This window comes from Parambassis ranga, chromosome 16 (assembly GCF_900634625.1).
Source record: "Parambassis ranga chromosome 16, fParRan2.1, whole genome shotgun sequence".
NCBI lineage: Eukaryota > Metazoa > Chordata > Actinopteri > Ambassidae > Parambassis > Parambassis ranga.
Genome location: NC_041036.1, coordinates 4,664,813 through 4,689,229, shown reverse-complemented (window position 1 = coordinate 4,689,229; position 24,417 = coordinate 4,664,813). Strand labels below are relative to the sequence as shown.

The 24,417-nt window shown below is 44.4% G+C and overlaps 1 protein-coding gene across 1 annotated transcript in view; it reads left to right on the top strand.

The window, feature by feature from the left end:
- Positions 1 to 24,417, top strand: part of rims2a (regulating synaptic membrane exocytosis 2a) — a 115,229-nt gene that overhangs the window by 18,657 nt on the left and 72,155 nt on the right. Inside the window, exons 4-5 of the mRNA XM_028424593.1 lie at positions 1,106 to 1,316; positions 9,924 to 10,216. Of these exons, the coding sequence (XP_028280394.1) occupies positions 1,106 to 1,316; positions 9,924 to 10,216 (504 nt within the window). The remainder of the gene's footprint in view (positions 1 to 1,105; positions 1,317 to 9,923; positions 10,217 to 24,417) is intronic.

Sequence of the window (24,417 nt, the reverse complement as noted above, 5' to 3'; positions counted from 1 at the left end):
TTGACATGTGTCATACAAAATGCATGTGAAGAGTCCATGCTTTTTTTTTTCAGTAGCCTCTCAGGACCTGTTAGGAGTTAAGGGGACTACTGTATAAGATCAGGTGTCAGTAGGAGGCCATCTATAGGCCACAAACGGTAACACAGCAGACACTAGACACAGAAACCTGCCTACTGCTGCATGTGACGATGCATTACAGCAGAGCAGCTATAACAGTGTGCGCGGGTTATGGCTCTCGGCTGTTCTCAGTCTCACCTTACAACTGTCCTGATATAGAAACACAGCTGCAAATGATTCATTAAACGTCGGGGAACCTGAGAAAGTGGAATTAAGTGATGTTCTTAAACTTGCAAAGCAAATTTGATACCCACCTCCCCCTGTGTTTTAGAAGAGGTGCGGTATCAAAGGAGGAGCTCAGCTTTTGAAGCTGCTGAGGTCATGCTGTCTGCTTTTCCTTTCAAAAATCTAACACACTGCACGCATCTGAGGTGATATCATTGTCAGCTGATGATAGCAGAGGTGGATTTAAAGTGTGATTTATAGGAAAGGACTGAAGCGGTCGTCTTCCTGGACTCACCAAAAAAAAAAATCATACATTATTGTTTGGTGTATTTTTTCTGCATTGGGGTCATATCAGTGTTATTGATATGTTTCTAAGGGGGTGACTGAGCTGCCATTAGAATCTCTAAGGCAAGAATTCACATTGGGTCCCTCCATCCGGTGTCCATGACTATCTGAAACCTACATTGTTCCTCCTTTTTTTGGCTTTTTTTTTTTTTTTTTTACATAAATTCACAACACTTAGGTGAGTAGAGTCAGTCAGGGCCCCTTAGGCAGGTCTCATATTGTCGTTGCAAACTTTGTTCATTGCCCCTGCGATTTGTTGGCCTCCAACTGGCCTTTAGGTCCAAACACTCACCTGCTGCCATGCAGGGCCTCTGGAGGATGGGTATTGCAGATTCGTTCAGGTTATAAAAGACGTGGTATTAGTTCATATTTTAGAGTTGTCCTCTTTACATTGTATACAAAGGTCATCATTATTATTTATTATAGGTTGTCAAAGCTTGCTTCTCTTTAACTTCTTCTCCTTCCCGTTCACTTGCAGGAAGTTGCACCAGCAGTTTGAATCGTATAAGGACCAGGTTAAGAAGATGGGGGATGAGTCCAAACAGGGTCCTGACCAGAAGATTGAAGCCCCAACCTGTGGGATATGCCACAAAACCAAGTTTGCTGATGGCTGTGGCCACCTCTGTTCATATTGCCAAACGAAATTCTGTGCTCGGTGCGGAGGACGAGTGTCTCTGCGGTCAAATAAGGTAACTCCAGCTTGTATGTTTGGTACTCTGCATTTATTGGGACACACAAACCCTCTCTCTCTCTCTCACACACACACCCACACACAGACACACACATGCCAATGCCCTAACCTCAGGCAAATTTCTCCCTGTGCTACTGTTCGAAATCCAAGGTTATGAAACATTGCAGTGAAATCATAATCTGGGAATTGAGCCAACACCGTCTCTAATGGCCACTAATGTTTTTCAGATTATCAGCATCCTTTCCATTCACAGACTCTCTGCATGCCTTTGTTCTGTTTCTGTTCTCTCTGGTATGTTGATCTATTCATGTTTACTGTAACTTACAGTTGTTCTTTTTCACCACTGGAGGGAACTGTTTCTCCTTTTTCTCCTCTCATGAAGGACCCCAATGGCTGCATCTGTGTAATGTGGCACTCCTGTGCCTAACTAACCTCTGTGAAATCCTCTCCACAGACTAAGCCAAAGCTTTTAGTATTAGACCGCTTAAATTTGAATCATGAGCTTGAGTGTTTTTATTTGATGCCATCCAATCCTGTTGGAGTATGTGACAGTGCTACCACGACCTACTAATGCCACTCATAATCTTTCCTGTTCTTTCCCCTCCCCCCCATCTGTCTCCCCCCCACCCCCCTTTCTCTGTTTCTGCTGCATTCCTGCTCTCATGGAATTGCAACAGGAGGACAAAGTGGTTAGCAAATATTTTTCTGCGTTTTTTGGGACTGTGTTTGAACACAAGCATTGTTGGTGAAATGCTGTGACATGCATAAATACACATACAGCAGCCCTGAATGACACGAAATAACGAGTCTTTTCTGTGAGTCTATTGTGTTATTGTGTTTGCAAAGAGTATAAAAAAAGACCCTTCAAAGAGGGAGACAAAGAATCCTGTATGACAGATTTTATTTTACCACTTATGCTTCATTTTATTTTTATTTTATTGATTTATTTTCAGGTTTATGAACTGCTGTTGTTAGTGGAGTGTTTAGCTTTATCTCTGGTGCAATTCCTCCTTTAGTATGGTTCATGTGAACGCTGCTAATTAAAGATGTCTAAACAAACCAAAAAGGGAGTTACCAAACCACGTCAACCAGGACTAACCTTTTTTTGCAGTTGTCTAATAATAATAATAATAATTGAAACCTTTATTAGTCCCACAATGGGGAAATTGCTTAAGGCAGCCCAGCAAAGAGCGCCATACACCAGTGAGTACACTGGAGGCTATGCAGGTAAAGTGTCTCACCCAAGGACACACAACAGTGACTAGGGAGGAGTTGGGATCAAACCACCAACCTTCTGGTTACGGGACAACCCTGCTATACCACTGCGCCACTGCTGCCCACTGTCTAGACCAAGACCCCCCAATCAGCTGTGTTATCAGCAGCACAGATTTTTATTTTTTTTTGTTTTTAAATTCGTCCTGTGACCTCAAAATTAAACTACCAGTCTTCAGCTCCTAAGATCACTAGTGGACAGCAGGTTACCAGTAGATTCCACTGAAACCAAACAGCAGAAGCACTGGGACAGACCTCCATCCTGTTACTCCCTCCAATGCCAAGACCCCGGTTTGTACAGGCCTCCATTGTTCCTTGGTAGATAATAGCTGGGAGATCGGTTACCATGTTGTACAGATGGTGTTGAGTAATAACAGTGGCAGCAGGCTGGTGCATTGGCACATAGACCGTGGGATGTGCCTCTGATCCAGTGCCCGCTGTTTACCTGGTGATGCCTCGAACTCTTGTTGGCACTGAAGGTCACCTCTCCACACAGACCACAAACACTGATGTTAATATGCTACAGTAACTCAACTCAATAACACATTTTTAGTTCAGTAGTCATGTGTACTGGGACAATAGTGAGAGGGATGCAGCCTGCTATTTGTTTGTGCTTGGTCATACTGCCATATGTGAAATATTTCTACTTTTAAAATCGGAGAAATTGCTTATACATATGCTCGTCTGCAGCGAGGGAGCAGAGTAAGCATTTCTGGCAGGATGCAGAGATGACAGGGTCAGTCAGAGGGACGGGAAGCAGCATAGAAATGAGCAGCAGAGGTGGTGATGGTAAACGATGATGTGGACTGTTCTGATATGGACAGAAGCTTTGATTACTCCACCGTGGACAAAGGGACACATTTTTGGTGTGCCCAAACTATCTCGTCTGAAAGCTTTTGTGTCAGTGAAAGAGGTGTTGGTGGTGAAATCTGCCCTTTTTCCATCCGTCTACTCTTTCCCTCTCTCTCACAGATGGTGACAGCAGTGGCGAGAGAGATCTTGTTCTGTGAAACGCCATTGAATATTTACAAGTCTCTATGTCTGGGACAGCTAGCAGAGCGATGCTGCGCTGGAATATGATATACTATAGATGGACTGAGAGTTTTCACAGCTGCTCTGAAACAACTCACTCACATTAATCATCACATCTTATCACAGCAGGCTGTAAAAACATAGATATAACAACATATCTGTTGATAACAATCACTGCTCTCTGATTGTGCCAGGTAGCTTAGCCTCAACACTTGGAAGCACAACGTGACTTTCTGGGGTAAAAAATATAAAATTCCTTTGATATAGATAAAGTCTGTGTCAGTGCTGTGAAGTCTTCAGAATCCCTGCTTGTAGTGGTAGAGCTCCTCACCATTTCCTCTGATGTGGCTTCAAAAGGCCTGAGGAATCAACAGTCTCTAGGGGAGGAAGTCATTTATGATTATAGAAGCTCCAGAAGACATTACATGTGCTTCTTGGCCCCCTTTACTTTCCTGCTATACAGCAGCAGTGGAAGGACTACAGCACTTGATAGGTTGACTTTAAATATATATATATAAAAAAAATTAGTAGTGAGCATCATCAGACTTAGTTACTCACAAAAAAATAATTTTCATCTTCTCAAGGTGCATCTGTGCTGCAGAGCCATGCAAACATATGGCTCAGTAAACAGTTTCCTTGTCCACATTTTGCATTTTTATGCTTACAGAAAAGTGCACAACTCTACATTTTAAAATTGGCTGTTCATTGTTAGCTGTATTTTCTCTGACACATGGCAAAATGTTGTGTATATGTCTTAAGGAAAAGGTGGAGACATACTCATACATTTGCAGTTAACTCCTTAGCTGATATGATTGTATGACTGTGTGTGTGTGTGTGTGTGTTGGTAATTTAGAGCCAAATCTTGACTGCTTCCCATAAATTTCCCAGAATATAAATATGTCAAGTCGTTTTAAGAGGCAGTTATTCCAGCTACACCATTAGCATTTCCCTCCTTCACATTCTGAGACTCCTGACCCTGTTAACGTGAGGGGGAAAACATGATAAATGGCGATGACTGCATTTTTTTTTTGTTTTTTTTTTGTTCTACTGAAGCTCGAGATATTTTCACAGCACAGCCTGAGTCACAAATGACAAAGTGTTCCTGTTAGAGCCGGGAAACAGTGGCTCAGTCACTCAGCTGCGTTTCTCTGTCTGTCTATTGGACTGTGGGAGCGGAGTTGGGACGCGTTGCATATGTAATGAGCTCCCATCAAGTCCGGCAGAGCTCTGACTCTGTTGTTCAAATGGACTAATACAGCGGTGGCTGAGGGACATAACGTGATTTGGAGCGTGGCTGCCCACCTCTCCGCGCACACACACACACACGGGCACTGACACTTGGAATCTTTTTGCGCGCGTTTTTGATGAATCCAAGATTGGAATCCATCATTTTTTTTTTGATGATTCGGAGCCTTTGAAGTCTGTAATTGCTTTGCTGGGGGAACCGCGGCGCACGGCTGCGCTCCTGGATCGGCTCCGGTCTCCGGTGTAACCTTCACGGTGTTTTCAGCCGCTGCTGTCCGGCAGGCAGCCTGTTGTCTGGAGCGGGAGCTGTCCGCGGTGCTGAAGGTCGGAGCAGCAGTTCATTCGGTTTCGGGAGCAGAAGCCGCGGAGGGTCGATACCGCATTATAAGGACTTATAGACGGCGATCTTTCTGCACAGGCACCGGGGCTTTCCTTCCGCGGCACCATGGGTAAGCTTAGGGAGCAGAAGGCGACTGCACCGCCTTTCCACCAGTCATTTTATTTGTCAGGAATGTGACCATCTTGGAGAATATTACAACAAAATCTGTCCAGTTACGCAAACCAATGCGCATCCAGCTTCTGCCAGTCTCTTATTTAATTTGTTTTAACACCTGCTGTGTATGATCCTGCCTGTGAGCACACGGCATGTCATATTTTAACACGTTTATTTAGGTCACAGGGAGGCTGAGGGGGAAGAGTGTGTCTGACAGGAATCAGCCATTTCTATGTAAACCCATACGTCTTCTTTCTTTCTGCAGCATTTCCCTCCCGTTTCTTGTGTCTCTGAACTTCAAACAAGAAAAACATAAATATTCATTAAGTCTATTATTATTACCGGCGCGCGCACTAAAATTAGAAGCTCATTAAAATGTAATTCACCACGTGCAGCCAGTGTTGGGAGCCATGTGAATGTGGGAGCTCTTCTTACATTCTCATTGGCTGCCTAATGATTCACACCAAAAATGCCCTGTAAACTTTTTTTATTATTTATTATTATCAAAAAGCATAATAAGGAAAGTGGTTTAAAAAAAATCTGGCTGGAGATTAATGCATGCAGAAATATACAGACTGCTGTCAGTCCTCTGCCCTGGAGTATAGTAGATAGGATTCTTATTGAAGCCTATGTGAGGTTAAGCTGGATTGAGTCCAGACTGGGATGTTCCCAGGAACACTCCACTCCCTGAACAATGAGTCTTTAATGAGGGGGTCAGTTCACCCCAGTTCAGGTGAAGGAGAGAAACAGCGGTGCAATATGATACCGATGACAGTTCATTTACCGGGCCATCAATATTGCAGCTCGTGCCATCTCTGGCTTTACTTTACCTCACTTTTTTTTTCTTTTTGATCCAGCTGGTAGGTTGTGAGTAGGTGGGGTTTGTCAGGTAGAAGTAACAGGGTTTAAATTTTCTGTATGTTAAATAAAATGTTCTAATAAAATGAAAAATGAAATAAATGCATCATAATCACTAACCTTTATAAGAGGATGATCATGTTGCATGTTACTTTTTGTTTAATTTAATATAAATTAATGTGAAAACCCCCCATTAATTTAAGCTTAAGCTATGAGCAGCCTTCTTATGAACACACTGTAATAAGCCTGGAATGATACTGCTGATTCACGCTGAAGCCTGTGTTAAGTAATGCTGTAGTGCAGTTTAATGGCCACAAGAGAGAGCTCAGTGCTCTCTGTTGCTGCAAAGCAAGCTGCTCTGTGAGTGTATGACTCCTCCAGGAAAAATCTGAATGAAGCAGGCAAAAAAAATAAAGTGAGTCACATGTTAAAAAAACATTGCCGAAGGCTTCATGTTGTTTACTTTAATGGCAGGACTTAAGCCTTACACGCCACATGTCAACTTATACTGCACTGGCATCCCAGCCTTTTGTCATTTTTCAGTTCACTAACCAACACATTTATTTTGGAAGATTTGGCAGTATCTCTAAAGCAGCCTTGGTCCGAAGAGAAACTATTAGAAAGGAAATTATTTATTGATCCTTTGGTACCTGGTGTTTGTTTCCCTTAATTCAGTGCCTCAGTAAACAGCCTATAGCACATTTAATGGAGTATCTATCTTCCTGGTGTTTGAAATGTGTGCTAGCATTAGATTTGAGAGTTTTCTATTTTTAAATGCAGGTTCAATGACTATGAAATGTGCAAACACAGGGAGAAATGGCCCTGCCCGAGGGCCACAGCCCCCAACTCCCCCCTGCCTGCATTCAGCCGTGAAGAGTTAAGCCGAGGGGAAGTGTGTGTGTGTGTGTGTGTGTGCAGAGTCTTCAGCTGAATGGCAGCACTGAAAGTGAACATACCTCAGGCAGTTACAGCTGCTTGACCTGTGTGTATGTGTGTGTGTGTCATAGTGAATGCATGCATCTGCTGAGTCTTTGTGTGTCAGTGTGTGCTGTATTTGAATGGAGGTTATTACAGTCCGTTGTCAGTGTGGGCTGAACTCACGGTGTCCCTGGCCTTTATCCCTAGAAGGACTTTTAGCAGCATTACAGTATGATGTCCGCCAGTGTGGCTAAAGATAGAAAAAAGTGTAATGAATGAACATATTTCTGTCACTGTCGCGCATTCTGCCCTGTGATGCAGCATGTGGATCGTTTGTATAGAAATTCAAAGTGCAGGACGGTATAGGCGCTCCTTTGGTCTGATACAACTTTCTTTAAAAGCATTTAAATGCACCGTCATCAATCTCTTAAGTAAGTCTGTTTTTAGTCTAGGGTTCATTTATTGTTTTGGACATGAGGATTCAGCCCGGCTTTGTCCTTACTTTTTTTTTTTTTTTGCTCTTCCTGCCTAATACACTGCATAAACATCCATTTTCATTCTGACTCTGTTCCAAAGTGCAAATCAAATCCAAGTATTGATGTCTGAAGCTCGGTGCGCTCAACGTTTGCTCGACCCGCGCACGTTCTGTTGGCCTGTGTTTTTAGAATACTAATATGCTATTAGGTATTCAGCGATAAGATAAAAGAGCTTGACATGTGCAGTCCAAGGGCTGAGAATGTGGTTAATTATTATTGGCAGAGGGGTGAGGTGCACAAGCTACTGACTCCATGTTAATTGCAGTTTGAAGGGGTAAATATGTGGGTCATCGGCTGCACTAATAAAACAGGGGTGTTAGGAAGAGAAGGCTTCAGATTTCAGTAATTAATCACTAATAAAAAAATCTGAATGAGCTCAAACTTGAAGCCATTTTTAATACTAAATCTAAAAAACTTAATTAATAGGATTACCTTTGTCTGAGACAGGATGCTTGCAGCCTCTGGGGTGTTTTGTCCCTCATCTAAACCACCCCGGAGGCCAACACAACATAGCAAGACTGTGATTTCTCTATGACTCAATAGTCTTGTTTCTGTTTGATACTGTGAAGCTGACATAAGTGATGGGAATCAAATCATAGCTAGGAAGCAGGTTATTCACATGTAAGTATGCACATGTGTAAGACATCCAGGTCTTCAAAGTGATGTGTGGTTGATTAGCAGGAAAAGTGACCTTGGCGGCTCCCAGGTCTTAGCCGATGACTCACGGTTCACTGCAGAGCTTTCACCATGACCCCAGTTAAACGAGGCAGTCATGGATTCACTGGCTGCATCCCTCTGAGACGCATAAAGCACAATTTGTAGCCTCCCTGCTCCATTGTGTGTCAGCACTGTTATAGCCAATCTGTAACATTGATAGCTGGTCATAAATGCCTCATGTGTCAATATCACATAGGCTAGAACATGCTGCCTGCTGTGTGAATGATAAGCTTTTTTGCACCAGTGAGTGACGTCCTGAACTGCTGGATAGGATTGAGGAAAGAAAAAGAGCAGCTACGTTTGATTTTTCATTAGATTTTTGTTGTGTCCGTGCACTAAAGGCAAAAGAAGAATGGATTTCCTGCTTGCTCCACTGCTGCTGTATCCCAGAGAGGAAATATCTGGACACAACTTTTGCAAAACCAAGTGTTAGTTTAGTCGGTTAGTAGTTTAATCATTGTTTTGCATACTAAAAAAACAGTTTTGGTTTGCAGATACAGTTACCCCGAGATAGTGTAAACTGTTTCTTTCTTCATAGTATTGAAACCTGTGCTTCAAGACCAGTCTGCAACGGATATAATCAGCTGTGGTTTAGATCTTTATGATGTCTTTAAACCTCAGGCCAACACAGTTTAAGTGAGTTCAGTTAATCTAGAAATAACATATCGGTCAATTCAGGGCCCTCTCATACTAATAACAGTAATGCACTGACTCAGCAGTCGGACTGTAAAGGCGGGGAGTGTGGTGGTGGTGGGGGCTGCAGTAGCTCTTGGCTGCCTCACTGGCTGGCTGGCCTGTCAATCACTATGTGGACTCTTAGACTACTCAGGAACACTTAGATATCACTTTAGGTTGCGTACTTTTAACAAGTAAGGTGTGGTTACTAGAGACAGGCTTGAGTAAATAAACTTTTTTTTAATAATTTATCTTTTCATTACATACGTTTGTTATGAAGTGTGTGTATGTGGGGATCAGGGCACCTGTCTGCTCCTGGATTTATGAGGCTAATGTTGTGAGCTGGCTGCATCAAGAACCTCTATCACTCCAATCCCTGTAAGATGGGACAAAAAGAAAATGTTGCATTTTTTATTGTGAAACCATCTTCACAACAAGGATATAAGCAAGTACAGTAGTAGCCTCGGAGTTTAGTTGTAATGTACTGCATAGTGCATGTTGACCACTACTAAAACACCCACAGAGAATGGACTCACAGGCTCAAATTATATAATAATGAACTGACTTAATGACATCAACGGCTGCTGCATGTGTAAAATATTTCATCATTCACCTCATCAACATAAATTGGTGTTAATGTTAATGAATATTGTCGCTGTGGGGTGAAAAATGTGAAAGATTTTTCAAAACTAAACTCTGATATTTAAAAGATTTTCACCCAGCAACAGCGACACGCCTCACAGTTATGATTCAGCTTTAAATACACAAATCACTCCATTACAGCTCATCATAGGCTGTATAAGGCAACCTCACCCAGTCCATTTCCAGCTCCTAACTCCCCCTTTTCTCATTCCCACAGGTTATGTGGGTATGCAACTTGTGCCGAAAACAACAAGAAATCCTCACCAAATCGGGGGCGTGGTTCCACGGCTCGGGGCCTGATCAGGTGCGGGGCGTGTTTGAGGGTGGGCCACAGGGCAAGAAGGCCAAACTGCAGGACCCGTCCCTTTACCCCTACCAGGGAGCCTCAGGGGACTTGACACCAGCGTCAGACAGAAGCAGACCTCACGGTGGACTCCTGCCCAGACAGGCGTCCCTTGACAACGGTTCGGGGCTAAGATACTCGGGACCCGGTGACGCACCCATAGACAGGTCAGTATTATCAATATCTGCTTTGGATGAGTTGCACGGATTTGTGAGAAAATGACGCTGCTTGGTGCGAGAGCCCTTTAGCATTAGCACTGGGCTATGTGCTGTTTAACAGAAAAGCTGGTCTGCAGTATTCTGACAAGCTATTCAAGGGCCCATTTTAAACTACTTGTACATGGAGCCCATGGGGCCTATAAAGGGGACACATCTGGTACTAACTCAGCAATTCTACAACGGTCATCCACCCACTCACTCACTCTTCACTACACCAGTACATATGAACACAGGCGGCTGCAAGTCTGAGGTGGAGACTGAATCTGGTCATTGATATTGTATGTTTTTGAGGCTTTCTGACCAGTTAGAGCACTGCAGTATTAAAAAAAGCGAGTATTAGTAGGATGTATGAGGACTAATTACATTGCAGAACATTGCGTTCCATTCGTCACATGCAGTGAACGCCACCTCTGAGTAGAACATTCTCAGATGCTGACAACACGGACACGCTGTGCTTCTGCACCCTGTATCCGTTTGCCTGTTTTGTTTTTAATATACTGGTGTCAAGTAAGGTAGTTGCTTTGATGTCCACACGGGGGCTCCTTCCTCTTTTTTTTTTTCTAAAGGCAGGAAGAGAAGCTCAGAGTGATGATCTGTACACTAGAATTCACCTCCACATCAGAAACACCTCTCATGTCTCAGGTGTAAAAGGCCTCACTGTTTGTTCAATGCAAGTGTTCGTTCTCCATAACTGAGGACTGTGTCTCTGCTCCTCTGCCTGTCCTCTGGAGTTGAGTGATGGGAATATGAGAAACTGGGGAGCAGAGTGGAGTCATGGAGTGTTCTGTCTCAGGCGAATGCTAACCTTGTCTGCTTGTCTAGCATAGGGGAGAAAACCAACACGCAGATAGATGTGGTCTCACAGTATTTCTTTCAGCTCTGTATGCCTATGAAGTTACTGTCACTGCTTGCACATCATAATGAAGGAACTGTGCACTCTAAATTATTGTTGTATCTCATATATATACTATTATCTGCCTGTCAGGGAAAATAATATGTTTCAATATCTTACAGAACTACAGATTCATGGCATCATTTGTAACTGCAAATGTAACATTAGCTAGCATTATTAGCTAGTCGCTTTTAGACTCATACCACTGTATTTTAGAGGTGGTGTGGGATGAGAGGAGAAAATGGTACCAGGGAGGGAATACTCACAAGTTCTCTCATTCATAGTGACACAATGGAAAACTGGGTGTCTGAAAATTCAGATGATGGATAGCAGAGAGTCCATAAATAGAACTCCCACTGCATAAGCACCGAAACCCACTTTCATTAATCTTAAAGAATGTTTAAATTAACTCCTGGATCTGTTCTGCTGAAGAAAGTAGGAGAAAAGCTGACGGTCTATTTATAAGGCGAAATAACTTGGGAAGGTTTCTAATTTGTCTCGGTCTCGGAGGTGTCATTTGAATGAATACACAGATATGGTACGACAGCTGCAGTGTTGGGTGAGGCAGATGAAACAACAATGATTACACTGGGACTGAACAGCACTCACTGAAGGAATTTCTTCAGATTCTGCATTTTTTTTTTAAAAAACACATTCAGCCAGGCGGCAGCGAAGTGAGCCAGAAAATGTCAGAAGAGACTGGCCCTTTAACACCCAGAACCCAGCCCGGCCCAGCCCGGCCTGGCCTGGCCCAGCCCAGTTCAGCATGGAGTCCTGCACAGTTCAGTTCATCATTGCTTACAGTAACCCAGTATGTCTCACATCAGTGCCAAAGCTAGCCTTATGTTATGCATATATTTCATTACTGTTACATGACACCAGCTTAACTCTTTAATATGGCCTTGTTGCTATTAATTATATTGACCTTTTACTGGCAGATGTAATCTGGGGAGGCCCAGCAGGCCAGCAACTCCAGAGAATCAATTCAATTTTTTTCCCCCAAGCAAACACCCAAAGTAAACTTAACTGAAAAGTCCAGTATGGCATGTTACTCATTTAAGATATTTAAGATAACCTCTTATCCCACTCTGATAGTGAGGAAGTTCAGGTTTTTATGTAAGGTCGTCAGAGGGTGGTGCCCACATGACGGACACTTCTTTGTTGCCTCAGTAAGGTTCCTTTATGCCTGCATATACTGTAGCATTTATCTACACAGCTCAGTGATCAAGTGGCTGTGAAGTGATTTAACTACTAGAAATCCTGCAGCTTTAAAGAAATAATCGAGTCTGACTGGATTATATAGTCTGAGTCTTCACACACAGCTGACATAAGTAACCCTTCTGGAAAACCCCCCTTTTTATGCCTGCCCTTTCCTCACAGACCCCACTTTATTACTGATGTAGAGCTGATGCTCTGAAGCCAGATATGGAATATAAAAAAAAGCCCTGACGACAGCATCGCCCCTCTCCCTCTCTCTCTTTCTCTCTTGTATTGTATTGAGGGTTATCTGCGGCTGTGCGCGTCTTAAAGAGTGCATGAGAGAGAATGGAGAGATATGGCAAAGAGTGCGCACGATTGCATATCAGCATAGTGTGTGTTTGTGTGGCTGCTTGTGTGTGTGCGTGTGTGTACTCTTCATAGGCAATGGGAAATATGAGTTGAATGTGAGGCAGCAGCTGATGCGCCGGTAAGAGATGCTGCTCCTGCCGCTGCTGCTGCTGCTGCTGGCTGCCGAGTAGGATGCTTCGCTCCTCCGCTCCTCCGGGCGCTCCTTCACCTCGTCCTGCACACCGAGAAGAGATTTCTGCTTCTGCGAGGAGAGGAAGAAAAGGCTCGTTACCGGCACTACCTCAGTCCGAACCATTATGACGGAAGGATCCCACCCGGAATGCGTCTCATTTTTAAGGACACTTTTTACCAGGAGCGCCAGGAGAAATATGGAACTTGATCGGCGTCTCTTCTGCTGCGTTTAATGCGTCCCGGGAGATAATAAGAAAAATACTGAGGAAGGTGTATATGTGTGGAAGGGGGGCGTCCGGAGAGAGCGCAGGCTTTGGGATGTATTGGTTGTGAAAGGGAAAAAGGGTGATCACTTACTGAGGATAAAAGAAAACGGAGGGGGAAAATGCAGTTTGAGACATTGCGTCAGTTCTGTAGCTCGGTTTTATCACATTTCAACGGGGCTTTCACGGCACCTCAGAACATCTTGCAGACGGAGCTGTTTGAGCAGGCGCTGAGCAACATCGGGTGAGTGATCCCTTTGTAAAGAAATGGCCAGATTTATGAGGAAGAGCCCCCCCCCCCCCCCCCCGTTGGTATGTCAAACGAGGATTTTTTTTTTTTGGGGGGGGGGGGGGGGGGGGTTGTTGCGTTTATCGATCGGCAGCCAGCCTGCGTAATAACAGCCTACAGTGTAGTACTGTTGCTGCTGCTGCTGCAGATATTTCCTGGCTGGATGATGATGATGATGATGATGATGATGGGGCCGATCAGCGATCCTGCCGCGGTTTGGCCGAGTGCGCGAGCACGCCCACCCGCGCACGTATCGCATTCGACTGCTTAGAAGGAAAGGGAGACTTAAAATGAACCGTTTAGGTAGACAGTGGCCATATCGAGGTGGAAGTGTGCTGTGCTGTGCGCGGAGCCGTAAATGTGTGTGTGCGCGTGCGCCCCAGCGCACCGCTGCTGCAGCAGCATGTGTGTGTGTGTGTGCTGCTGCTGCTGCTGCTGCTGTCGTGCCTGAGCGGAGAACATGAGAGGGAGGCGATGGGTAAAGGTACTTCTTAAGAGTCCAGAGCTGGAAATGAGTGGAAACACTTCCCCCAACACACACACACACACACACACACACACACACACACACACTATCTCCCCTCAAACACAGGGCGTTATGAGCAGGTTGATAAAACTGTGATTAAACTGCAGAAAAGCATCAACAAGCATGTTGCTACCACGCTTGAAATCAGATGTATCTGCATTGATTAATAGGGTAATAATTATTTGTCAATAATAATCATTTACAGCTACAGGCTCACTGCAGCATACAGGCCTGCTGAACTTTTACTATTGCTATGAAATTTTTTTTTTTAGAAAAGAAGTGGGCTACTCCTGTGTCGAGTGAGTGAGAGAAAGAGAGAGAGAAGTTGGATCTCACTTCTCAGATGCACTGGAGCATATTATGATTAGTCTGCTAAATGCTCTGTCCTCCCACAGAGAGGCCTCTGGTCATCTGCTCAGGCGTAGCTGTTAGACACACCGTGCAGGCTGCAGAAGGGGTTTAAACATGCAAACAGACCCAAATTCAGCAGCCGAGAGAACACACACACACACACACACACACAGAGGCTTCTTCTTTTCTTTCTATGTACGCAGGCCCCGTATCGCCACACCATCCACTGTCTGTCTCTGGGGACTGCAAGTCTTTCCCTCTTGTCCCCCACCCTACCGTCAGAAATAATTTACAGCATTGCTGGGCTCTCTGCCACCTCACATTACATGGCCAGAACACTCAGCCACTGGAAGGGCGGAACAGGGGGCTCTGTGCCTGGAAACTGTGATCCAGCAATCATCACATCTGACTGATTAAATTGAACTTATTTTCTATCACTACCTATTTTTTTTTCGTCCCAGCAACATCCTTCAGACAGTCTAAGAATGGTTAGAAGTCAGATCAACTCTATTTCTATGATTAAATATGATGTTTGTCTTCATGTGAGTGAGTTTTTATCATTGCTGTTGCAGAACAGTGCAGCTATAGCTTCAGACTTTGTCTGCTAGTCTCACTCTCAGACATCAACAACAACTCTGCAAACCAGCAGAGTGCAACGTTATCAGTGGCTAGCCAGCTTAGCCATCCATTTGATCAGGGCTGTTTGTGCATCTCTCTCTCTCTGTCTCTCTCTCTCTCTCACACAGACACAGGCTGGGTCTTCTAATGGTCTGTATGCTTTTAGATCCAGCTTCCATGTATTATGCATTTGTGCGTCAGCAGAGGTCCTAATGGGGTGTGGGGTTCTGTTCTTAGAAGGCTTGAATGGTTTTGAATTAAGTGGTCACTACATTTAAACTGCAACCATACTTGCCCCCCTCCTCTAATACACCCCCACCCCCCACCCCCACATCCATCCACTGCTGCAGCTCTTTGTGCTTGCTTCTCTAAAAATGCCTGGAACCAAAGTGTGTCTGTTGTCGGACAGGCTGTACGAAGCATTAGAAGTTTGCGGTGGCCATGTTTTCCCAGATGAGGCTTTTGTAAAGTGTGTGATTCGCTCTAAGTGGGTTGTGAATCGCTGCCTTTGAATGTCGGCATAGATTCAATGTATGGAAAGCACCGCCGTGTTTCAAATCCACCATATTAAATAAAGAACCCATATGGCTGCAGTTTAATGATTCCAAATGGACCGTACAATCTTGGGTGTGATCGTATAGTGAGTCATCCTCATACTCACAGCTTCATCCCACAGTCTCATATATTGTCCTCCTGCAGTGACAGCAGCATTTGCAGCTGTGCATTTTACAGCTTATATGTGCTGTGCAGTGCATATAATCATAGACGGGAGGTAAAAGTAACTTATTTCCACCTCTGTCAGTGCTACAGGGAAGGTTTCTCTGAAGTGGAAACCCCCTGGATTCCCCCCCTACCTCCTCCCGTACCCACGCTCATCTCTTTTGCGTGTGGGGTTGCCATAGCGATAAGGTCTAGTGTCTGATCAATAGAAATGATGATCTCCCTGTCTGTTAATCTCAGTGTAAGCAGGATTGAAAGGAAGCAAAAACAGAAGGCGTGTTTATAACAGACAGTGGGACAGAAAAGACAGGAGAGAGCAAGTCACTCTTCATCGGCTGTATTGTTCACAAGTGATTTACGGCCCCTGACACCTATTGTTCTTAAAAAAACAGCGCTCATTATTTGCATTATTTCAAAGTGACTGTTGCGGAACTGAATTGAAAAATGTTGTGATCCCTTGAGTAACTTTTTTCATCAGCTGTCACAAACATTGACTGCACAAAGAGTATAATGTAAATCTAGATGCCAGAATCGGTCTGATTCAACACAATCCTGTATCATGACCCTAACAAGGTGTGAGAACACTCAATCAGCAGCCAAATGTAAGCTGCTTGTCAGTATTGCAGCTCTAGCAGCTGATTTGTCAGACTTTGGAGCAGTAGATTGAGTTAGTTGAAGAAGGGTGTGCTTGAAGGGCAGCATGTATTCTTTTATTACTTGCTAGCAGAGCAGTAATACATAACAGCCATGTAACTAAGAGACAGGGCAATGGAATGAGCTGAAAGGTGGCAAACATACGGCAATAGTAATGTTTTAGTTGTCCTTTCTTCTTAGTATGACTTGAACTTCACCTACAGCGGATGTTGCATGCATCACTAGACATCTCTGGACAGCATCTGGACATGTTTGGGCATATGAAGGAGGTATCCTCTGTTTTAGGTTAGCAAACTTTGTTGAGGACTGCATGTCGCGCAGGCTACGTAGACTTCCCTTCCTCTAATTTCTACATCTTGTCAGGATGTATTGATAACATGACATGAGGTGAGAGGTGGAGACACAAAGCAGGGGGATGCAAACCGTGAAGGGAGGACAGAAAGTACCAGGAACACCCAGGCATCAGTCACCATGGTGACAGAGCTGTAGACAAAGCAGATGTAGCCTGCAGCTTGCGGGACTCTGAACCACCGGAGCCCCAGATTCATGTTGATGTGACAGAACTGGGGGAAAGAAAAGGAGGGAAATGTAGGAGGAAGGAGAAATGTGGGGGGAGGAGCAGGAGACAGATTGCAGACCTAGAAACGGCAAGAGACAAGGACGTACATCCATTGCGTTCCTTCCCTTGGCTCTTCTCTGTCCTGGACACTTGTGTTGATTTGGGGGGGTGTATCCACCTTGATGTATCATTGGCCTCACTGTAGTGTACCTAACATTCACATAGCCCTCCTTTATTTGTTATCAATGCCCTGCTTTACATTAAGCTGACTGAGCTGCACTGCTGTAGCTACTTCGAGTTAAATGCCTAGCTGAAGGGCTCCACAGCAGTAGCTGTAGAGGGAGGGGGGGGCATTATATTCTTTTTCTCTACCCACATTTTCCCTGCTAGGCTTCAGGCTACCGTCACCTGTTTTTTCATGTCTTTGAATTCTATAAAGTGGTGTCTTGAGGGTTCAGGTGTGGGAGGTGCAGACTGTATCGTCAGAAGTTCTGCCATCACACCTCGCCCACACTTAGCCCACCCTCAGCCCACCCTCAGCCCCATGGTGTTGTACCCGGGTGTTGGCGGCACTCAGCAGCTGTAATTAAGCCGGCCCTTTATTGGTTTTGTCCTCGCCAAGGGAGATGTGCACAGGAAGAAGGGAGGCCCCGGTTTATTGCCTGGGCGTCTAAGACAGGGGTTATTATGATTGCACACCAGAGAGAGAGAGAGAAAGGGAGAGAGAGAGAGAGAGAGAGAGAGAAAGAAAAGTAGAGAGAGAAAGAAAGTGGAGAGAGAATAATAGAGAGAGACAGTGGGAGACGCTGAATCGATATGCTCGGCTCCTCTCACCAAATCTTAGCATCAGGCTGAGAGAAGAAGAAAAAAAAAACAGAGAGAGAACTGGTTGCTAGCGGTGGGCTATGTAGCCAGATAAACATCAGGCTAATGTCCCCTGCCCTAGGCCTGCTGCCACTGCTTCTACTGCTGCTACCTAGAGACGGAGATAAAATTGCCGTTGTTGAGGTTTGGTTACAGGTTGCTACGTCACGGTCCCACAGCAAGAAGTACACCACGTGATGTCACCCACAGGGACATACATTACGTATAGGTTCATCTGGCCGGGTCGCTCGCTCTCAGCAGTGAAACTGGATGAGGAAGCTACAGAAAGGGACTCAGAGTAACAAAGGAAAGATGGAGTACTTTTCAACAGAAATGCCAGCGTGTGCAGAGCGCTGACATCTGGGCTCTTTTCATGCTCACAGAGCGAGACTGATTCCCTCAAAGGCTGAATAGGCACATGTGCATACGCATTTGTGTGTGTGTGACCCTTAACCTTAACATGTCATTAATGGCAGAATTACAGTAGGCATAGTGTCCTCTCGGTAAAACTACATTTCAGTTGCTTTATTGAAGGCCACTTCCAGCGCTGCCCCAGGTCCCTAATTTCTCTTCTTTCCACTAACTGATGGACTAAAGAGAAGGCTGCTGAGTGGTGTAAATGTGAGACTCAGCTTCTTCTCTGTGTGTGTCCTCGTGCTTCTTTGTGAGAGAGTCCATGTGGCTGCACTTGTATGCTCATACGTTTGAAGCCCAGTCCCTAGGAGGTCTCCCCGTCCCCCCTCCCCCATTTTCCTGCGCTCCCAAACAGATGTCTGATGTCATCTTATTTTTAAATAGCCTGAAGAAAGAAGAAAGTGTTTTGCTTTTAACCATATGCCTTAATGTGAGATGCTATTTGTCAATGTCAGTAACCATTTTAGAGAAAGGGTTAAAATTTGAGTGCCCTTTGCTGTCGTGGTTTAGTGTAGGATAGACTGTAATCCTCCTCTGGCCTTGATGGTCAGTGGAGTTGCTCATTGAAGGCTCGGGCCATCAGCTCCTAACGGTCCTCCACAGCATCATCATTCTTGTTTTAAATTTGATTTATTGATTAAAGTGGCTTAGAAGGTCACACCTTTGGAGGTTCAGGAGGCGGACTTTCTCATCTAAATCCCTGTTGTTCAGTGAACAAGCACTTCGAACTATACAAAAAGGGCCTAATATAATGGAATTAGCAAAGAGAATCAATTTTAATCACACTATAAGCTCACAGTGTTTAGGTCCAGGTGTTACAGTCTAGGAATGAGATTGAGCTGAGTCTCCTGCTTCTATTTCCACTCCACGATCGACCTGTTCCAGCATATGCCCATGCATTGTTTCATGAATGGAAAAATAGACTGTTTTACACGTAATCCTGCTGCTCTACCCCAAATCTTAATCTTTTTTATGCTCCAATTTATTCAATTACCAAAAAATACTTGGAAGAAGTTGCGTGATAAAGGAATAATGAACAAGCTTAATCTAAACATCTGCGTCTATCCAGTCCTCTGCCACCATCGTCTGCCTCATCCCCAGCCCGTGCTCAAATCCTCTTTTGCAACACTGATGGTATTTTACAAGCTCAATGAGATTAATTATTTCCATATTTTGCAAACATTTCACTGTGTGCGCCGCTCCCCGTCTCCCCGCACGTGTACAATTAGCCCCATTCATTTGTGTTGCAAATGAGCCAGCCCTGACGGTGCTCAGCGGCCTCCCTGGGCTTCTCCTGCCACGCAGCAGAGAGGAGAACCCAGCCGAGGAGTGATCAAAAGCCTCTTTCTCTGGCAAGCAGATGCTGAGTAAACACAGAGAAGAAGAACTCCAGTAACTGTCTCTTCCCACTTCTGCTTCTCGCCTTCATTATTTTTGGAGTCTGCTGGCTGGCATTAATGAAACCCCATGTAATATTCATTTAATTCCCAGTGTTTACTAGTTCATTAGGTTTTAGGATAGTAGTTGATCTGATCTCCAGGGGTGGCTAGGATGAGGAAAGAAGCTGACTTTGAAGATTTTTTTTCTCTTCAGCAGCCGGGCTTCCTTCCATTTATTCAAATGTCTCTCTTGATCCTGTACCTTTCACAGTCCTCCCCTTGCTTACCGAATTGTGCAGCATTCCTCTTCTCTTGCGCACTTCACCACACTTCGGCTCTCATTTTAACAACTATAGGTTTAAAGGCTGTCTGGAGATCTGATGAACCAGTGATTAACCCTCTAAAACACAGATGAGCTGCTTCCTAAAATGCATGTAAATCCATAAAATGTGTCTAACATCTTGTTAAAAAGATGTGAAAATACGTCACATCATCGTCTCATTACACATGTTGCTGGAACTTAAGCATCATAGATTAAACATTTTCTCAGAGCACGGCCCCTCTGGCGAGGTAAGCTCTCTGTGTTACAGACGCTGTCCTGTGCAATTACAATTAACCCACGCAGCCCTTTGGTCTGGAGCTTGCTCCGCAAAGGTCTGACCGTAGATTCATTGATTGAGACGCTGGCCTGTCAATGCCATCGAGTGCAGGAGAAAAGGTCTTTCTGCTGAGCTTTTTCATCAGACGAAGAGGAAAGGCAAAACTTTGTCACAAAGGTTGCAGTTTCTGTGTTGAAACCTGCTGCATATGAGTTGTGCATCCGTTTGGTCATCTTAATACACTAAAAACAAGTAACCAGTAACTTTCAGTAACAATATCCTCCCAATACTTGTTGGCTTTGCAGTGTGTGATGGTGTGTTTTTGTGTGTGCACTCAGTGACATCTCTCTGACAAGAAGTATTTCAGAAAGCAGGTCGGGTGGCATTCCCATTATGCACAGCTTCCTGCCTGCCTCCAGGCAAGCCTTCAAGCAGTTGATGTGTTTGAGTTCAACTTAAGAGAGACTTGAGGGGGAAAGGCAACCAAACTGCAATGGAGAAGATGAGTGGAAAGTAGCAACGATGATTTATTAATTTGGAGAATGTGCTGAAATGGATAGTATTTTTTTTAAGCAAGGTATGCATATTACAGTGTGCTTTGAAAACTCAGTCCCACATCAGGAATAAGAAAATGAGATTGTCCGGTGTCCTTGCTCCAGTGGAGCCAGTCATTTACGTCTCCTGTTATTTTGCTTTTCTGCATTTTCTCAAGTTTGTTTGCCTAGATAGGCGCCTTGTGGGACAAAACCTGAAAGGTTGTTGATCAGAATATTTGGATGCAGTTCTGTCTCCTGTTCTTCTGTTACAAATATATGTGACACTCCTTTTCCTATCCTTTAAATGGCAACATCAGACAATCATATGTTTTGTTTGGTGAGGCACTGGCAGCCAAGCTATTCAGTCTGGCAGGCTGCATGCGTGTTGGTTTTATAATGCCATACCCAGCCACAGAGATGCACTGGAAGTACTTGCTGTGTGGCTGCAGTGGCTTCACGTATGGATGCAATTGGAGAGCACTCATGTTGCTTTTCCCTGGAAGACTTTTTGCTTCTTATTAAGGATCGGCCTTTGTGAAGTGACCTGTTGTACATTGGCAGTGTGTTATTTAGTGTAACTTGGCAGCTACAATTTAGGCTTCGATCCTTCGTACTTTTAACTTTGACTGCAGCTAAGTCAAGCCGTGTGGGGAAGTTACATTTTAATAACCAAGCATGGTGTGTAGAACGTTTTGTCTACAGCATTGACTTCTTGTGACTCAGCAGCACTAGTTACAGTAGTGTAGCTTTTATTCAGATTCAGTGGCACTGATGTGTTTTGCTGTGTAGCTTATACAGAGGAGAAAGGTTCCTTGTTCTGTGTTAGCCACTTGATCACTGTTAACATTTAAAAGGGGATGCTGGTTAAATGTGTATGTGAAATGAGCAGAAGCTGTTCTCTGATTGGTTGTTGCAGGAGAAAGCTGTCACTTTTGTTGGTAGCATATTGTTTATAATTCTTCTTCTTCTTCCTTCCTTATCACTGTTAGCATAATATAGATCAGGCAGAATTTAAGAGTGTCAGGTGAGTCCAGGCGCTTCCTGCAGAAATATTAGAAAGGTGTTGGTAACACTAGCTGAGGAGCTCATTTTCTGCTTACATTTGTTGTCACAAGCACAGCAAGGTGGTTGTATGGGACAACGTTGGCCCAACCTTGAACCTAACACAAAGCACTATTTAGCCTGGACCCCATCACCCCATTTGTCATCAGCGGATTCTATAATAACCAAAGAAACATTGCTCACCTGTGAACAGACCCTTATTCACACTGAACAGATCACCCTTCCTGCAGCTCGTCGGTGCACACACCCATCTACACTGCTTACTTTTATTGAATATTTGGTACAGGGGGCTGCGTGGCTGTCTGCCACGTCGTGCTGGGCTGCTGCAGTCTTATCGAGGGACTATAATAGACTCAGAGGAGTTGGGGGGAAAAAAAAGAAAAAGAGAGAGAGAGAGAGAGAGAGAGAGAGGGAGAGAGAGAGAGGGTGGGTGCGGTAATGGAGGGACAGACGTGAGGAGTCCAGACCAGCCTGGACCAGTGCCGGTTTCCCAAGAGGGTCATTGGTCCATCCAGTACCAGAGATGTTATTTTGGGCAGCATGGATTACTAAAGCATCCTCTGACTCACCCCTCAGCTTTTTTCATTACCTCCTCACTTTCTGCGTAGCCAGACAGCCGCGCAGCGTCACTGCCTTTGATTTCAAATGCAGCTTGCTCACTGGAATGAAAAATGCATACTTAGCAGAACCAAGAAGGGATGCATGTGGTGTGTGTGTGTGTGTGGCTCTGTATGTGTGTGTTCAATCGCTTGTGTGTCAGAGAGGGAGAACACAATGAGGAGAGTGTGTCTGCTTACAATAGAATATGGCAGGTTACGAAATTCCCTGACAAATCTGGATATGTCCCGACCACAGAGAGCTTTGTGAGAATAAACAGTGACTGACAAGCACTGAGCCCTCATCATGCTACAGCTGCACAGCAGACATGGAGGGAAGGCCTGTATGTTGGACTTATGTACAGCAGGGTGATGCTTCATTTGTTTTTATGACCTCCATTGGTTAAACATTCGGTGATGAAGCACTGTATATGATCAATATTTCTTTAGTTAGCGATGCAACAACGCACCCGTGTTGCATTACGTGGACCCGACATGAAGCCTTCAAGCACTCAGTTAAGGGTTAATGCTTTCTATTCACTTTCAGACACTGCTTGGATCGCTGGAGGCAACAAAAACATTTGTTTAGTTTTACGGTTCTGGGGTAAAATGCACCCTTTGGCCTCCTCTAGCTTAATTTTCAGGGTTAATTATAAAAAGATGTGTGACATATGTTGCATTTGGCACCAAGACAAACCTGGTGACAAACATCTACTAAATCAGCTAAACTAAGTGGAAACTGTTTCCACCATTACTTTACTACCTGTTATTATTCATATTTCAGGTCTTATATAATATTATAGAAGTCTTCTGTTGAAATGTCTTAATAAACTCGAAGCATCGTAGCTCCCATTACTTCAGAGTCAGAGTCAGAAGGCAGTTTTTGTTGTCCAGATGTTGTCAGGCAGGCTGTGCTGTGGTTTCCTTAGAAGGAGTGAATGAGATGATGATGTCTTTCATGTGGTGATGTAACAGTACAGTCTGGTCACAGATGAACGCCAATCATATGTATCATCTCGCAGGTTCAAATACTTGGTAAAAAAAATGTTAATTACCAAGCAGTGCTGTGATGATGATTACTTACAGGCCCTCCAGAGGACGCCTCCACCCACCCCACCCTTCAACACTTCTCTGTATTATACTGTAGTTCTGTTTAACTCTAAGCTGGATTCAATATGCGTAATTATAGACAGGACTCTTGCACTGCTTCAAACTGTCTGTCTGTTTCTCTGCTCCACATAGGTGATTGCTTTATTAAATTCCAGCTGTGATGTACATTTTTTTTGTGCTTACTGGTCTTGGCAGTATGATAAAAAATGTACACATGCTCTACTCCTCTAACCTTTTCTCTGTAGGGAGGGAGGAAGCAGGCAGCAGTGTAACAGTCCTGACTTGTAGCTAATCTTAATGGCATATTCTGCTGGGGCTTGGCCTACATAGAGTGCGAGCAGTGCCTCTTCTTAAAAAGGAGACCTAACAGGCAGTGCAGTGCGGAAGATATATTAACCATACAGAGTATAAACAGAGGATGGACACACAAGGCATTGCTGGTGAACAGACAGGAGGACTGAGTCTGTGTGTTGCTGGAGCCAATTAGTGACACACTCCGAGATCTGCACACACTGTCAGCTCAGCTGATAGATGTGGGGGGACGCTCAGCTTCTCCGTCCACTTGCTGCACACGAAACTTTCCACAGAGCAGCGAGACAAAGCGAGAGGCGGGCTGCCATCTGCTGCACTCAAAGGAACTGTGTTAATGTATGTGTAAAGGGTTAAAAACAGAAAATCAAGGTCAAGACTTTAATTATGAAAATGAATTTTGCACTGGCAGGATTCTTTGTCGTATGAGCCTGAAGTTTCTCAGTAGGGTTAAGGATGAAGGATGAACTCCTTCCTCACACGCAGAGCACTGCAGACACTGTCCAGACTTTAACCACATGTGTGAAGGCAAACATCCCCCTCAGCTGCACCAGATATAACTGCTCTGTAACCTGCCTAATCTCTTGTATTAAGTTCAGGTTTTGGACAGGATCTTGGACCTGATTCTCCAGACTTTAACTGAGGTGACAGAAGAGATTCTGTGTGGCT